General features: G+C 50.8%; 1 protein-coding gene across 5 annotated transcripts; it reads left to right on the top strand.

The window, feature by feature from the left end:
* Window positions 1–964: 964 nt before the first annotated feature.
* Window positions 965–9,422, top strand: PRR22 (proline rich 22). Of its 5 annotated transcripts, none has more exons than XM_081846253.1 (3): window positions 966–1,205; window positions 3,694–3,756; window positions 8,176–9,422. In XM_081846253.1, exon 3 carries the CDS (start codon window positions 8,184–8,186, stop codon window positions 9,309–9,311), a length of 1,128 nt encoding a protein of 375 aa, XP_081702379.1. In that variant the 5' UTR covers window positions 966–1,205; window positions 3,694–3,756; window positions 8,176–8,183; the 3' UTR covers window positions 9,312–9,422. The 5 variants fall into 5 exon arrangements, with proteins under 5 accessions (XP_081702381.1, XP_081702379.1, XP_081702380.1 ...); XM_081846254.1 differs by having other exon boundaries at window positions 3,694–3,770; XM_081846252.1 differs by having other exon boundaries at window positions 968–1,209; window positions 3,694–3,770.
* The last annotated feature ends 8,051 nt before the right edge of the window (window positions 9,423–17,473 follow it).

The raw sequence follows: 17,473 nt of genomic DNA, 5'->3' as shown, positions 1-17,473 counted from the left end.
CTATAACAACAACAACAATTTATTATTTATACCCTGTCCGTCTGGTTGGGTTTCCCCAGCCACTCTGTTGGCGGCTCCCAACAGAATATTAAAAACACAACAACACATCAAACATTAGAAACTTCCCTAAACTTTTCCCATCACACTTACCTTACTTTACCTTTACAGACAATCCCAAGGTGTAACAATGACCCGATGGTTTCCTGTACAACTTAAGAAAAGAAGACTTCACATGCTCAGGGGCACTTTGCCCAAAGTTGTTGTTGTTGCTGCTGTTTTAAATAAAATAAAATATAATGACTTCTTCCTACTCAAGAAAAAAAGAAAAACAAATTATGACTTTGGTAAAGTCTGATGGCAGAACTCTTTCAAGAAAGGCTAGAAAGACTCAGCCATCACCAGGACCCCTTATTTCTTCTCTCTCTCTCTCTTGGAGGGAGGTGCATTTTAATACAGTGGTACCTCGGGTTACATGCGCTTCAGGTTACAGACTCCACTAACCCAGAAATAGTACCTCGGGTTAAGAACTTTGCTTCAGGATGAGAACAGAAATCGTGCTCTGGCATAGCGGCGGCAGCAGGAGGCCCCATTAGCTAAAGTGGTGCTTCAGGTTAAGAACAGTTTCAGGTTAAGAACAGACCTCTGGAATGAATTAAGTACTTAACCCGAGGTACCACTGTATCAGAATTTTGCAAAGGTAAAGGGAACAAACTCATCCTCATTTTTATTTCCACTCCCCATAAACATACTCATTTCCCCCAACTCTCCCTCTTGCATCTCTGAAGGATAGCTCAGTCGGCAAAAGCTCGAGACTCTTCATCTTGGTGAGGTCGCGGGTTCAATTCCTGCACCGTGGGGGGTGGGTTTAGATGACCGCGGGGTCCCCCCTCCAACTCTACAATTCCAATGCCCCTTCTCTGCCTCAGAACTTCAGTGGGCCAAGCTGGAACGCTTTCCCGAGTAACCATCCAAACAGAACTTTTTCTCCGTGGCGACGCTCCAGGAAGTCAGTCCTCGGGCAAGCGCCCCTAGGCAAAAGGGGTCCAGATGGGCAGACTGCCCTTCAGCTCAACGGACGGATTATGCAGCAACCGAAACTGTTTTACCCCCAACATGAGACGTACACCCCTCGGCCTTTAGAGCGACCAGACGGACAGTCCAACCGGCCCTTCCCGGCTTTTGTTCTCCCTGAAAACCTTGCCTCCGTAGGTAGGATCGGTTTACGCCAGCGGGGTTTTCTTACCTTGTTTTTTTCTGGGATGAGGCCAACCCCACATCTAAGGACGACAGCTCACATGGCAAGTCCCCCATGGGGGTCCTTGGCTTGTTGGCTCAACAGCATATTATGGGAAGACAGGCTTCCCCCTTACAACTTCCTGTAATACTAATTTTACACCCCATATTATTGCAAGGGCAGGGATAGGGGGGCGCTGTGGGTTAAACCACAGAACCTAGGACTTGCCAATCAGAAGGTTGGCGGTTCGAATCCCCACGACGGTGTGAGCTCCCATTGCTCAGTCCCTGCTCCTGCCAACCTAGCAGTTCGAAAGCACGTCAAAGCGCAAGTAGATAAATAGGTACCACTCCGGCGGGAAGGTAAACGGCGTTTCCGTGCGCTGCTCTGGTTCACCAGAAGCGGCTTAGTCCTGCTGGCCACGTGACCCGGAAGCTCTACGCTGGCTCCCTCGGCCAATAAAGCGAGATGAGCGCCGCAACCCCAGAGTCGGTCACGACTGGACCTAATGGTCAGGGGTCCCTTTACCTTTATTATTGCAAGGAGGTAACCTGTCCTTCAGTCGTGGCCTCCCAATCCCAAGCCAACCACGGTCCTTATTTTCCTTTCCCTTCTCTCACATCGCTAGCAATGACTCCTGTGCCCTCGCAAGCCTCTTTTCCCCTTGGCGTTCATATTTTGAGAATAAGTGTTCTCGCACATGGCTGGAGCAACGTTGCTGAAACATGCGCCATCTTGGTGCGGAAGGAAGTGTGCCTCCATCGCCGCCGCAGCACATTCCTTCAGACCCATGGCTTTTTGAATTATATTTTGATTATTGGGGTGGGGAATCAGGATTGGGTGCGTGTGTGAAATTCCATGCGGAATAGAGCCCCGATATCTAGCCGTTGCCGAAATTCGGTTGAACAGCACAGCTACTACGAAGCGCGCTGCAAAATTGTGCACAGATGCGCAGCAGCTTTCGGGTGCACAGAGTGTCTGAGAGCAAGGGGCAGTGGACTCGCCTCTGAGCTGTTGCAAAACTCATGGAAGGAAAAAGAAGGAACCCTCAATGCAAAACACACACACACACACACACACAGAGAGAGAGAGAGAGAGAGAGAGAAAGAGAGAGAGAGAAAGAAGGGCTCACAGAAAAGGCACAATGGATTTGAGTTTCCGGAAGGCAGACTACAAAAGGTACAATCAAACCTTGGTTGTTGAATGGAATCTGTCCTGGAAGACTGTTTGGCTTTCAAAATGTTCGACAACCGAGGTGCGGCTTCCGATTGGTTGCAAGAGCTTCTTGTACTCCAGCGGAAGCAGCACCGGACGTTCGGCTTCCGGAAAACGTCTGAAAACCGGAGCATTTACTTCCGGGTTTTCGGCATTCGGGAACCAAAACGTTCCAAAACGGAGCCATTCAAGAACCGAGGTTTTGACTGTATAGTATAGCAAACTGACGCAGGTGGCGCTGTGAGTTAAACCACAGAGCCTAGGGCTTGCCGATCAGAATTGGAAGCTGTGATTTGGTTTCCGAACATTCGACTTCCGTTCAACCTCCGAGGTACGGCTGTATTTTCATCTGAGGAATGTTGGAGGGCATGGCATCGTTGCTAAGGGGTGAAACCCAAAGGGGTTGCTCAGCCCTTCGGAGCCCAACCGGAAGTAGAGGAGGAGATTCCTGGGAGACAGAACGGGAGAAACGACGCAGCTGTGTTGTAAACAAAAATTGCCCTTTTCCCTTATGGGGTATCCAAGAGCCCATGTAGAGTCCTTACGTAGGTTCCCTATTGGTAGGAGAGAATAACAGGCCAACCAGAGAATATTGAGAAGCAAAGCAGCTAGTAAGCTTGATCTTTATTGATCTGTTGCAACAGGGTGCTCCCCTCACCCGCAGGAGAGAGGAGGGACCCTGAAAAATGGCTTGCAAGGCCTTATAAAGACTTTTGAAATTGCCCCCCTGTAGATCAAGACCACCCCCAGAAACATCATACATACATCACAGAAGGGGTGTAACCTAAGACCACCCCTCAGATACATCACACCTACATCACAGAAAAAGCGGTCTAAAACAGAAATTTGAATGTTGTTTTTCTCCTGTCGTTGTTTATCTCTTGTCTGGCAGGTTACTTGATTAGATTGCTTGGGGAGCCTGGCCAGTCTTTTGTAGTGATAAATACTTAGTTCCTGGGCCAGGTCACAGGCTCACACCCTAGTCATATCTTAAATGTGTCCTTAAGACAGGATTTGTGAAGGAAAATACAATGGGGAGGTTTCCCACTTTGACCTTGCAGAGAAAACATTGGCTCAGTTTAGGAATCAAAATGGTTCCAGGTCGGTCTTCCTGTGCTGATCTATGTACGTGCTTGGTTTGTACACTTATGAACATTACCATATATCTAAGACCATAAAATTCCTATCACAGCTGGCAAAAGCAGAGGGTAAAGCATGAATTTTTCTGTGTGTTGACGTTACAGGGACACCCAGTTTGTACCACACCCCCAGCCAAGAGAAAGAGCTATTTGCAACACCCCCGGCAGGTAACGCTTACGTGGTGCGTAGAAAGGAGCAACTCTCGCGGGTGCGTGGGTGGGCCTTTGCGGATCGTGGCCTGTAAATCTCGACTCAGGACAGGGCAGGACAATGCCTGGCTGGGTTTCTGACGGACTAAAGCTGAGATTTGGTCGGCAGCTATTGCCATAAGAAAACTGAGCCGATTGCCGTTCCGCAACCTGCTGCCAAGTAATGGAATTCATCGCTTCAAAGTACACGAGCATGATTAGTTTTGATTTTGCTTGCCGTTGGGATGGGACACAAAAGCCCATCTGATGCACACGCAGGAATAATAATAATAATAATAATAATAATAATAATAATAATAATAATTTATTTATATCCCGCCCTCCCCAGCCGAAGCCGGGCTCAGAGCGGCTAACCACAGTAAAATGTTACAACATTCTAAATTCATTTCATTATAAAATCAGTTCAAATCAGATTAATGGCAACCATTGGGCTAGAGTTCTGTAAGGATTACCAAAGGAGGGGGTCAGGCTGCGCCCTGGCCAAAGGCCTGGTGGAACAGCTCTGTCTTGCAGGCCCTGCGGAAAGATGTCAAGTCCCGCAGGGCCCTAGTCTCTTGTGACAGAGCGTTCCACCAGATTGGACCCACAGCCAAAAAAGCCCTGGCTCTGGTTGAGGCCAGCCTAACCTCTCTGTGGCCTGGCTAGATTTTTACATCTTCCCTCCTCCACCTTTAGGCAAGCATTCCACACAAAAATACTTAGGCTAGAATAAATCACAGACACTTAGCTTTGCAAATAAGTCAGTATTTTACACGCAGAGTTTCAGAAGTTACAGAAAACAAGTCTCTGTCCGTTGGCAGTAAAAGAAGGAAGAAAAAGGTTCCAAATGGCTCTGAAAGAAAGAACTTGTTTCTTTCAAAAGAATAATGCAGGTTTTGTGTTATGGAGGCTGTAAAAATCTCCTTTAGAGAGATTTTATTCACGTGGTTATCCTTCAGTTGGGAGCCATTCTGCACGGCTCCTTTCTTCCAGGAAGACACAGAGAGAGAGGGAGGGAGGGAGGGAGGGAGGGAGGGAGGGAGGATGCAAAGGCTGCTAGCCACCCACTGGCAACTTGAGCTCAGGGCTCAGCTTAACCCTTTCATGCATGCAAGTGTGAGTCAATAGCTGTATATTACAACAGCAATTACTCTTTGAGCTCCTCCTCCTGATCTGGTCCCTCCAGGGCACCTCCATGGGACTCGTGACCATGGCTATATTGGGCTCACCAGTGTGGATACAACATAAGAAGATGCACACAGACCCTCTGAACGCAACGCACAGAAAATCACTACATGCAAATCGTGCTTAGAGCTGAAGAGCCAGGATTGGGTAGCCCTATTTGCTGCCCATTTGAAAACGCCCCAAGATTCTAGGTTTTTTCTTGATTTCATCTTCGTAAAACATCTTCAGTAACTTAGCCCAATACCGCAGTCGGCGGGTTTTTGCACAGAAACCATAGGATATCAGCCTTGATAGAAGCTAGTTCCATATAGCTTAGTATTGTTCACACTGACTGGCAGAGACCTTCCGGGGTTTCAGCAGCCCCTGGCTGAGGTTCGGGGAGGTGGCAGGAGGGCTCTTAGACCTGTCGGAGCACAGCGCCCCCCTCCCTAAGCCCGGCAGAAGCTTCCTGGACTTTGCAAAGTGGGCGCCAGGCTTCAATACTTTAATACAATGGTACCTTGGTTCTCAAACTTAATCCATTCCAGAAGTCCGTTCCAACACCAAAGCGTTCCAAAACCAAGGCACGCTTTCCCATAGAAAGTAAGGCAAAATGGATTAATCTGTTCCAGACTTTAAAAACACACACCCTAAAACAGCAATTTAACGAGATTTTTACTATCTAACAAGATCATTGATCCATATAATGAAAGCAATAAACAATGTACTGCAGTCACACAATCAATCACTAGCTGAACTGGGTTCCACACAGTCACAAAAACAAAAACAAAGAAGAGCCGCTGAAAGAAAAACGCAAAATAAATAGCGAAAACAGACAGACTTCAGCGTAACACTTAAAATGGAAGTGTGGCACTCAAATTGGAAGCATAACACTCAAAATAATGGCCAATGGATCATCAACTGTTCTCAGTTGTGGATTTTTATATACAGTGGTAACTAGGTTCTCAAACTCAATCCGTTACGTAAGTCCGCTCCAAAACCAAAGCGTTCCAAAACCGAGGCGCGCTTTCCCATAGAAAGTAATGCAAAACGGATTAATCCGTGCCAGACTTTTAAAAACAACAATTTGACGTTAATTTTACTATCTAACAAGACCACTGATCCATAAAACCAAATCAATAAAGAATGTACTGCAGTCACAAAATCAATCAACCACTAGCTGAACTGGGTTCCACACAGTCACAAAAACAAAAAAGAGCCGCTGAAACAAAAACGCAAAATAAATAGCGAAAACAGACAGACCTCAGCGTAACACTCAAAACGGAAGCGCGGCACTCAAAATGGAGCACTTTTGGCTTCCAAAAAAAGTTCGCAAACCGGAACACTTACTTCCGGGTTTGCAGTGCTTGGGTTCCATGTTGCCTGAGTACCAAGGCGTCCGAGAACCAAGGTACCACTGTACTCTAATTTATAGGGAATATTTAGAGGAGTAGCCCAGTTCCTCTAGGCCACTGACTGCACACTGCCACTGACTCCCACTCTGGGAGTGGGAGCTGGGGGTCTCCTATCAACTCTGAGCAGGACCCTTAACACATTTCAAAGGAGCATTTTGTGGGGGGGGTGTAGGGGGGCGCCATGGCCATTTGAAGTGGGATGATGGAGTGCAGATGGAGCCAGGCACCAGTGGCATAGCGTGGGGGGTGCAGGGGGGGCCGGCCGCACTGGGCGCAACACCTGGGGGGGCGCGCTCGCCGCCTCCGGAGTCGCCGAAGAGCCTCGGGCACAGGCTGTAGCAGAGCCCTGTGTCTCGCGGAACCGACGAGCTGTGCGCGCGTCCGGGCTGAAGGCGTCCGGCAGGCAGCGGCTCTCAGCGCTCGCCGCGAAGGGCGCGCCAGGCAGCCCCTCCTCACAGCCCCATCGCCGACGCCTCCGCCGCTGCAGCTGCTGGGCCATGTTGCATTTTCCTCGCCTCTCTGCCCTCCTCCTCCTCCGGGCAAGCGGCGTCGTTTGGGCGGCAGCACCAGCGGCAACTCACCTCAGATCACCTGACACGGATCCGCCGCCGCCGCCGTGGCTACCTTACCGTAAATACCCCAGCCCAGGCAGCAGCAAGAAGAAGCTGGCAGCGGCGGCAGGTTAGGGGTTAGGGGCGCAAATTACTTGCCTTGCCCCGGGTGCTGACAACCCACGCTACGCCGCTGCCAGGCACTGGTCTCCATTCTTCATCCAGACAAGCAGGAGGCATCAGAATCACTCGCGGACACCTTCTAGTGGTGGAGCCCTGGGCAAAGGGTGTGTGGCCTGGACAGAGCCCCTAGGGCAATTGAGAGAGGGATTGGGGGGCTGTGCCAAGGTTCTGCCCCTCAACTAATTAGTAATAACAATAATTTATTATTTATACCCTGCCCATCTGGTTGGGTTTCCCCAGCCACTCTGGGCGGCTCCCAACAGAATATTAAAAACACATTAAAACCTCAAACTTTAAAAACTCCCCTAAACAGGGCTGCCTTCAAATGTCTTCTAAAAGTCAGGTAGTTGTTTATTTCCCTGACATCTGGTGGGAGGGCATTCCACAGGGAGGGTGCCACCACTGAGAAGGCCCTCTGCCTGGTTCCCTGTAACCTCACTTCTCGCAGGGAGGGAACCGCCAGAAGGCCCTCAGAGCTGGACCTCAGTGTCTGGGCTGGACAATGGGGGTGGAGACGCTCCTTCAGGTATTCTGGGCCGCGACCATTTAGGGCTTTCAAGGACAGCACCAACACTTGGAATCGTGCTTGGAAAGGTACTGGGAGCTAATGTAGGCTTTTCTGGATGGGTGTTAAATGGTCCTGGCGGCCGCTCCCAGTTGCCAGTCTAACAGCCACATTCTGAGTTAGCTGTCGTTTCCGGGTCACCTTCAAAGGTAGCCCCACGTAGAGCGCATTGCAGTAGTCCAAGCGGGAGATAACCAGAGCATGCACCACTCTGGAGAGACAGTCTGCGGGTAGGGAGGGTCTCAGCCTGCGTACCAGGTGGAGCTGGTAAACAGCTGCCCTGGGTACAGAATGGACCTGTGCCTCCATGGACAGCGGTGAGTCCAATATGACTCCCAGGCTGTGCACCTGGTCTTTCAGGGGCACAGTCACCCCATTCAGGACCAGGGAGTCCCCCACACCTGCCCGCTGCAGTCAAAGGAAGTGACGGCCAGCCGTGCCTTGGTAGATTTGAGCAGGACACATGTTGGAGGGTGCTCCTTGTCCGCCCTCATTTTCCTCTCTCCTCACCCCCTGCCAGGCTTCCACATGGCTCCGTGCGGGTGCTTCTTCGACCCCCGGATCTACCGCATTGAGTGGGCTACGGCCAACTTCGTCCAGCCCTCCGTGTACAAACTCTCTGGTGCGCCGGGCCCACAAAACACCTACCTGCTGGACGGCCAGAAATACCTCAAGAGCCCTGTCCAGCCGGTCGCATACCCACCCTATCAGCCGGTCGCCAGCAACCCCCCGTTCGTCTTGCCCTTCTTCAAGCCTGAGGGGCCCTCAACCCACTTGGCGGACCACATCGGCTTCGTGGGGAGCCCTGCCCACGGCGCCCCCTTTGCAGAGGTGGTCTCTCTCCACGGTGAAGGCCCTGGGCAGAGCAAAGAACGTAAGCTTCTCTCCACGCTCCCTGGGCTGAACCCAAGCAAGCGGCCAGCCCTGGCAGCAGCCTATGAACCCCTGAAAGACTGCCACAACTTGGCCTTCCAAGCTTTCAAGGACTTCCAAGCGGACGAGGCAGGCGACGTCCGGAACCCAGATTTCGCAGAGGACCCTCCAGCCCTGCCGAACGCCTCTCCTGAAGACCACCAGGCCATCCTCAGTGCGCCATGTGCAGACATCATGCCCGAAGCGGAGTCTTGCATGGACCTGGAGAACATCATTGCAGCCGGGAACACATTGATAGAGGAGGACGAGGCGTCCTTCAACCTCCCGGAAAAGGTCCTCTTAGAAGATGCCATGAAGTTGTTTGACTGCTCCCCGGTGAACTCAGACACCGAGGCCTCGTTGGACGGCTTGAGCAACGGACGCCACAGCCGGCACTGGGGAGACAGCCTGAGGGACAGTTGCTTCTCGGGCGAGGATTCAACCAGTGACATCCGGTCCCTCAACTTGCCGGACGAGCTGTTGTCTTTCGATTACAGCGTGCCGGAAATCCTCAGCGCGGTGACGAGCCTGGACTACCTCTACGACGTGAACGCTTTCGGGGAGGAGTCGCAGTGGGAGGCCCGGCCGCCCTCGCAGCCCCCCCTGCAGCACGAGTCCCACGTGGGCCTTGAGGAGAAAGTGAAGAGTGGTGTTGCCAAGAAAAACAAGCCTGCGGCCGGCCAGTCAAAGGCAGCGTCCGTGCAGGAACCCCAGGGACAGGATTCCACCTCACTGGAAATCTGACCAGTGCATCTAACTGGGACAGGGGGTTGTGCCACTAGATCAAGGATGGGGACAGAGTTCCTGCCATTTTGTCTATTAAAAAGAGAGAGAGAGAGCTTTTTAGAACTCGAACTGTGTGCCTGTCTCTCCAGGAGGACTCACTGTGTATCTTTGCAAAGTAAAAACTGCATGGAAACCTGGTTTTACTTCGCGCAGGTAGAACTGTAGTCGGTGGGGGGGAGTCAAGGTCTTTGTCTTGTTCGCACTACAGTGGTACCTTGGTTGTCGAACAGCTTGGCTCCCGAACAAATCGGCTCCCGAACGCTGCAAACCTGGAAGTGAGTGTTCCAGTTTGCAAATGTTTTTCGGAAGCCAAACGTCCAATGTGGCTTCCGACTGAGTGCCGGAAGCTCCTGCAGTCAATCAGAAGCTGCACCTTGGTTTTTGAATGGTTTTCGGAGTTGAACGGACTCCCGGAACGGATTAAGTTTGACAACCAAGGTACCACTGTACATGTGAAGTTGGGATTTGGGAGTAAGTTGGGAATAACTCACGAGGTGTCAAGAGAAGTTAACTCTTTATTCAAATAATCCAAAACAGTGCAGGCCTAGTGGTCCCAGCAACACTCCCCAGTAGATCTTGTCCCAATGAAGCAGTTGCAAGGACTGCCACTCTCTAAGGCTCCTGCTCATCCAATTCCTTCCCAAGCAATCTGAGACATCTCCATCTTGCCTGCCTCTGCTCTGCCCTTTTCATCCCTCTTCTGGTTCTGGGAGACGAGGAGGGGAGCTGGTTGCAGGAGGAGAGGGAGACCCCCTGGCTTCTTCAGCAGCCTGCCTCATCTCTGCCTCTTGGCCTCCCTCCTGTTTCAGCTTCTGCCGCCAAGTCTGGACTTCTGTCTGCCACAGACTCTCCCTGCTCCTTAAAACCTGTTGCCCCGTCAGCTTCCGACACCACCTCCTCCTTCCTTGGAATGTCAAAAGCTGTTTTGTTCCCCCCGCCCTTCAAGCTCATGCCCCAGCCCCGGCTCAGCTGGTTCTGGAGGCGGGGAATCCTGTGCAGGCTGGGATCCCTCAGGCTCAGCATCCGAGTCCGAATCCCAGGCCACCGCACCTGGTCATGTACCCAAACGCATTGGCTTCCGGACTGTGAAAGGAGGACAGCAGCCCGTCCCCTGTGGGTCTGCACCTGGGCATGCCTAACTGGCTGAAAGACGGCCCACCCCAGGCAGTGAACCCATTCAGAGAGACAACAGGAAGCCTCTTTTGAGAATGAGCCAGCGAACCCATTCAGAGAGACAACAGGAAGCCTCTTTTGAGAATGAGCCAGCGAACCCATTCAGAGAGACAACAGGAAGCCTCTTTTGAGAATGAGCCAGTGAACCCATTCAGAGAGACAACAGGAAGCCTCTTTTGAGAATGAGCCAGCGAACCCATTCAGAGAGACAACAGGAAGCCTCTTTTGAGAATGAGCCATCCTGCCGCCTCTCTGCTCCAAGAATGGTTTGCTGAGCCAATTCTCCTCAATGCAACCCCCCCCAAAAAAAAAAACCTAGCAGGGGGAGGCTAGAGGAAGGCAGTAACAGAACAGGGATCCACACAGAGGCTCAGCGGTCAGCCTCCCAGGTGGGATGAGAGGATCCTTTGACATCATTGGAGACTAGGAATAATTCCTCATAGTACAAGGGGGGTTGACGGGGTTAAAGTGCCCCGTAAAGGAAAAAGGAATATACCACTTGGTTGCAGGAAGAAACCTCAAAGCAGTTGCACAGCTCCCAAGGCAGAGATCTCAGGAACCATCGTGCAAAGTTTGGCTAGAATCTGCAGTGTTGAAAGACTGTGGCTTTGATTCAAATCGGCACCTGATTTTATCCAAACAAATGTGTGCATGAGCAACATACATTTAAAGCACGTTCTCCCTGCCCCACCGCTTCCTTACACACACCCAACAATTAAACCCCTGTGCATAGTTGTCAACCGTCCCTTATTTGGTGAGAAAGTCCCTTATCCCAGCGCCGTTTCCCGCTGCTGTCCCTTATTGATGATGTCCCTTAAATTTCCCGGGTTTCAAAGGAAGCAGCTCCTCTCCCTCCCTCCCTCCCTGCCGGCCAGGGAGGAGGGAGGCTCCAACTGTGTTGCTTGGCTGCGTTGCTCACCCAATAAGGAGTCTAAGAACGACTGGGGGGTGGAGCTTGCATGCCTTGTGCCGATCAAATCGGCCGCGTTGCCTGGGACTCGCCTTTGCTCAGCGCTTCCCAGCGGAGAGGGGACGGTGGTTTTCCTTGCTGCGTCCCCTTTGCCGGGTTGCTGCGCTGTGGGAACCACCGCTTTAGGCTTCGCTTGGCTGCTGGCTGGGCTTTCTGCCTTTGGCTCGGAGGGGCTCAGAAGTTGAACATACCTGTGCTGGGAAAATCCCTTATTTTGCCTGCTGACCCCTTATTTTCGAGGCTGCTGGTCCCTTATTTTCAAATCTGTAAGTTGACAGCTATGCCCCTGTGTTGCAAACAATTATCAGTAATACCCAAGGCAACACGATGACCAAGTACAACAATGCAATATCAACATAAACTCCTTATGTAATCTATACGGAACATTGAACCATATGAAATATGCACCCTCTGCAAAACCAAATAAACAGAAATCCTATAAATCTCTGAAAGTCACAAAATGAACACTCTTGGTGGATTCTCTTGAAAACATAGAACCAAATAAACATAAGTCTTATAAGTCTATGAAAAAAGCAATGGGTCAGATTCTTATGTGGTGAAAACAAGCCATTTTATGGTGTCCAACGCTGCTGAAGTGGTCCGCAAACAGTGGTGAACAGTAATTCCAGATATACCCACTGTTTCGTGGAATTCTTCTTTGGCACAGCAGAAGGATACAGAAATGCTTCATAAACTGCAAATGAATTATTGAAACGATGACCTGCATATACATAGTAACTTGCTATAACTCAAATTATTACAAACTATACGCGGGTGGCGCTGTGCGTTAAACCACAGAGCCTAGGACTTGCTGATCAGAAGGTCGGCGGTTCGAATCCCCGCAACGACGGGGTGAGCTCCCGTTGCTCGGTCCCTGCTCCTGCCAACCTAGCAGTTCGAAAGCACGTCAAAGTGCAAGTAGATAAATAGGTACCGCTCCGGCGGGAAGGTAAACGGCGTTTCCGTGCGCTGCTCTGGTTCTCCAGAAGCGGCTTAGTCACGCTGGCCACATGACCCGGAAGCTGAACGCCGGCTCCCTCAGCCAATAAACCGAGATGAGCGCCGCAACCCCAGAGTTGGCCACGACTGGACCTAATGGTCAGGGGTCCCTTTATCTTTATATACGCAAGAAACATAATGCCAATTCAATGTAAAATCAAAAGTACATACCTCATCTATACGGTGAATGGAATTGTATGACAATAGCTATGGAGCAGTGGTAATAAAAGTTATGTAACCACTGCTACTGACTGAATGTTGAAAGAAACCTAAAAAAACAGACCCCAGGTGGTGCTCATAACCAGGAGGTGGAGTTTAAAGATATAGTACAGTTTAACAGCCAGGATGAGAAAAATCAAATAAAACAATTGAGATCTTGATGTCGTAACCGTCAGAAAGCTATGAGACAAGATTACGAAAGATGGTTATGACATCAAGAATCTCGGTTTATCTTTATGTTCAAAACCATTCATCCGAGAGGACTCAATTCTGAATCGGATCTCAATTGTTTTATATTGATTATATTGTTTATATTGATATTGCATTGTTGTACTTGGTCCATCGTGTTGCCTTGGATACAGTGGTGCCCCGCAAGACGAACGCCTCGCAAGACGGAAAACCCGCTGGACGAAAGGGTTTTCCGTTTTGGAGGCGCTTCGCAAAACGAATTTCCCTATGGGCTTGCTTTGCAAGACGAAAATGTCTTGCGAGTTCCTGCGGTGTTTTTTCCCCCCCCCCCCTTTTCCTAAGCCCTAAGCCGCTTATCAGCTGATCCGCTAAAAGCCGCTAAACCGCTAATAGTGCTAATCCGCTAAGCTGTCAATGGGCTTGCTTTGCAAGACGAAAAAACCGCTAGACGAAGAGACTCACGGAACGGATTAATTTCGTCTTGCGAGGCACCACTGTATTACTTACTCCTTACACACACCACCAACATTTTTTGGGGGGAAATTATTATTTATTTTTTTAAAAAAATTATGAAAGATGAAGCAGATTTGGGTAGGTCTCGACCACATCTGTACAGTAAAATCACTGGAAATTGGATAGGCACTGTACAACCCAAGCTCTCCTGGCTTGGAGTGACTTGTCTCTCTGGAGGCTAAGATTGCTGTGAAATGTCTTGCAAGAACAAATAAAGGGGGCACACATTTGCGTTAAGGGGAGGCGGCGTGGTAAATGTGATGAATAGAAGTGCTTAATTTATATATTAAAAAGGGAGCTTCCAGCAGTGCTTGCCTTCGCATCCTCCATCTGATTGGCAACTGTGAAGAACAGGATGTCCCGCCTCTTTCTGGGTCTAAGCCTGAAGACGCTAAGCAATGATGCAGCAAGTCATCAGGCTCCTTTGCACGGAGAGGGGGGCCCTCTGGCGCCACCTACTGTTGTCTTCCTGCCTTGCACCCCACAAGTCCCAATGGCACCAGTCGTGGCCACTGGGACAGGGAGTGCTCCTCTCTGGGAGCAGTTGTGGCCTAAACCACCGAGCCTCTTGGGCTTGCCGATCGGAAGGTCGGTGGCTCGAATCCCTGCGGTGGGGTGAGTTCCCGTTGCTTTGTCTCAGCTCCTGCCAACCTAGCAGTTTGAAAGCACACCAGCACAAGTAGATAAATAGGTGCCGCTGCGGCGGGAAGGTAAATGGCGTTTCTGCACGTTCTGGCTTCCGTCACGGTGTCCCGTTGCACCAGAAGCAGTTGAGTCCTGCTGGCCACATGACCCAGAAAGCTGTCTGCGGACAAACGCCGGCTCCCTCGGCCTGAAAGCGAGATGAGCGCCGCAACCCCATAGTTGCCTTTGACTGGACTTAACCATCCAGGGGGTCATTTACTTTTTACCTTTACCTGTACCTCTCTGGGTACCAGAAATTGGGGCTGCGTAAGACGAGCGTCCCATGCTGTCTCCCTGGTGTGCGGTATTTCCCAAGCCCAGCCTGCAATTGTCCCAGGCCCAAGCTAGTCCCAAACAGGGGATCGCCCCCACCCACCCTCCTGCTAATGCCCCCCCCCCAATACAAGGACTAGGAAAGGATGCTGGTTTGCTAGTCAAATGCCTCTTGGCACAACAGGGAAGTAACATTCTACAAAATCATGAGCAGTAAGAGGAAGGGAATGGGAACAATAGGTGGGGGTTACAGAGGGGAGGGACAAACCCAGACAGCATCTTAAAAAGCAGAGACATCATCTTGCTGACAAAGGCCCGTATAGTAAAAGCTATGGTTTTCCCAGTAGTGATGTATGGAAGTGAGAGCTGGACCATAAGGAAGGCTGATCGCCGGAGAATGGATGCTTTTGAATTCTGGTGCTGGAGGAGACTCTTGAGAGTCCCATGGATTGGAAGAAGATCAAACCTCTCCATTCTGAAGGAAATCAGCCCTGAGTGCTCACCGGAAGGACAGATCCTGAAGCTGAGACTCCAAGACTTTGGCCACCTCATGAGAAGAGAAGGCTCCCTGGAAAAGACCCTGATGTTGGGAAAGATGGAGGGCGCATGGAGAAGGGGACGACAGAGGACGAGATGGTGGGACAGTGTTCTGGAAGCTACCAGAATGAGTTTGACCAAACTGCGGGAAGCAGTGGAAGACAGGAGTGCCTGGCGTGCTCTGGTCCAGGGGGTCACAAAGAGGCGGACACGACTCATGTCAAACTCATGTTCGTAGCTTCGAGAACACTGTCCAACCATCTCGTCCTCCGTCGTCCCCTTCTCCTTGCGCCCTCCATCTTTCCCAACACTAGGCATTGGTATTTAGTGCACAGGTCGGTTGTGTATGTAGAAAAGGCTCCATTTTTATTTCATTCACTTTCTAGTTAACTGTGCAAGTTATGGTTCCTAGCCGAAATGCATGAATTGGGAGGTTATATTGGGACGCGGGTGGCGCTGTGGGTTAAACCACAGAGCCTAGGACTTGCCGATCAGAAGGTCGGCGGTTCGAATCCCTGCAACGGGATGAGCTCCCGTTGCTCGGTCCCTGCTCCTGCCAACATAGCAGTTCGAAAGCACGTCAAAGTGCAAGTAGATAAATAGGTACTGTTCTGGTGGGAAGGTAAACGCCGTTTCTGTGCACTGCTCTGGTTCTCCAGAAGTGGCTTAGTCCTGCTGGCCACATGACCCGGAAGCTCTACGCCGGCTCCCTCAGCCAGTAAAGTGAGATGAGCGCCGCAACCCCAAGTCAGTCATGACTGGACCTAATGGTCAGGGGTCCCTTTACCTTTATTGGTTCAGTGCCACGCATCAAAACTTTCCCCAGAAACTGTCTTTTCCCGATAGTGGCCTGCTCCCCAACCCTTCCTGCTCCCTCAGTGAGAAATGTCTCAATGCCTTCGGAAGAAGAAGAAAAAGAAGAGTTTGGATTTGATATCCCGCTTTATCACTACCCGAAGGAGTCTCAAAGCGGCTACCATTCTCCTTTCCCTTCCTCCCCCACAACAAACACTCTGTGAGGTGAGTGGGGCTGAGAGACTTCAGAGAAGTGTGACTGGCCCAAGGTCACCCAGCAGCTGCATGTGGAGGAGCGGAGATGCGAACCCAGTTCACCAGATTACGAGTCCACCGCTCTTAACCACTACACCACACTGGCTCTCTTCGGAAGTTTGGTTTCGGAAGAAGCCCACACTTCTTGCCGGCCAATGGCTCAACAGGGGCCACACAGGAAAACTGGCAACGTGCAAGATCTGTGGGAAACAGAAGAGGCCAGTTTTTTGGTCCCAGCTTCTCACCTGGCCCACCTGCAGCCAGGAGCAACTTAGGTCCGTGCCCAAAAAAGTGCTTCATGAAAGGGGAAAAGACTTCCCATCAGCCACAGGGGCACATTTCTTTGGGGCAACTTTGTTTGTGAGGGGTGGAGCGAGAGGAGGACAAGAGGCAGAAGGGGCCAGACTTTTGTAAGTTTTACTTTCTTACGTTTGGTCACACCTGCATCATGCATTTAAAGCACACGGCTTCCCCTACCGCCAAAAATCCTAGGGACCGTAATTTAAGAGTGCTGGAAATTGTAGTTCTGCAAGGATCCTTTGTGGTTCATAGTGCAGGTGTAATAATAATAATTTATTATTCATACCCCGCCCACCTGGCTGGGTCTCCCCAGCCACTCTGGGTGGCCTACAACAGAATAAAAAGGCAATAAAACATCAAACTTAAAAAACTTCCCTAAACAGGGCTGCCTTCAGGTGTCTTCTAAAAGTCAGGTAGTTGTTTATTTCCTTGAAATCTGATGGGAGAGCGTTCCACAGGGCAGGCGCCACCACCGAGAAGGCCCTCTGCCTGGTTCCCTGTAATGTCACTTCTCACAGGGAGGGAACTGCCAGAAGGGCCTCGGCGCTGGATCTCTGTGTCCGGGCAGAACGATGGGGATGGAGACGCTCCTTCAGGTATTCTGGGCCGTTTAGGGCTTTAAAGGTCAGCACTAACACTTTGGATTGTGCTTGGATGCATATTGGGAGCCAATGCAGACCTTTCAGGACCGGTGTTATGTGGTCTCAGCGGCCGCTGCCCTGGACACAGAATGGACCTGTGTCTTCATGGACAGCTGTGAGTCCAAAATGACTCCCAATTCTGCGCACCTGGTCCTTCAGGGCCACAGTTACCCCATTCAGGACCAGGGAGTCCCCCACACCTGCCCGCCTCCTGTCCCCCCAAAAGAGTCCTTCTATCTTGTCAGGATTCAACCTCAATCTGTTAGCCGCCATCCATCCTCCAACCGCCTCCAGACACTCACACAGGACCTTCATCGCCTTCACTGGTTCCGATTTGAAAGAGAGGTAGAGCTGGGTATCATCCGCATATTGATGCGTTTAGGGCTTTGAAGGTCAGCGCCAACACTTTGAATTGTGCTCGGAAACTTACTGGGAGCCAATGCAGATCTCTCAGGACCGGTGTTATGTGGTCCCGGCGGCCACACCCAGTCACCAGTCTAGTTGCCGCATTCTGGATTAATTGCAGTTTCTGGGTCACCTTCAAAGGTAGCCCCACGTAGAGCGCATTGCAG

Source organism: Podarcis erhardii, assembly GCF_964252035.2.
Source record: "Podarcis erhardii genome assembly, chromosome: 18".
Lineage (NCBI taxonomy): Eukaryota > Metazoa > Chordata > Lepidosauria > Squamata > Lacertidae > Podarcis > Podarcis erhardii.
Note: the sequence above shows the minus strand (reverse complement) of the source record. Positions and strands in the feature narration are given on the sequence as shown.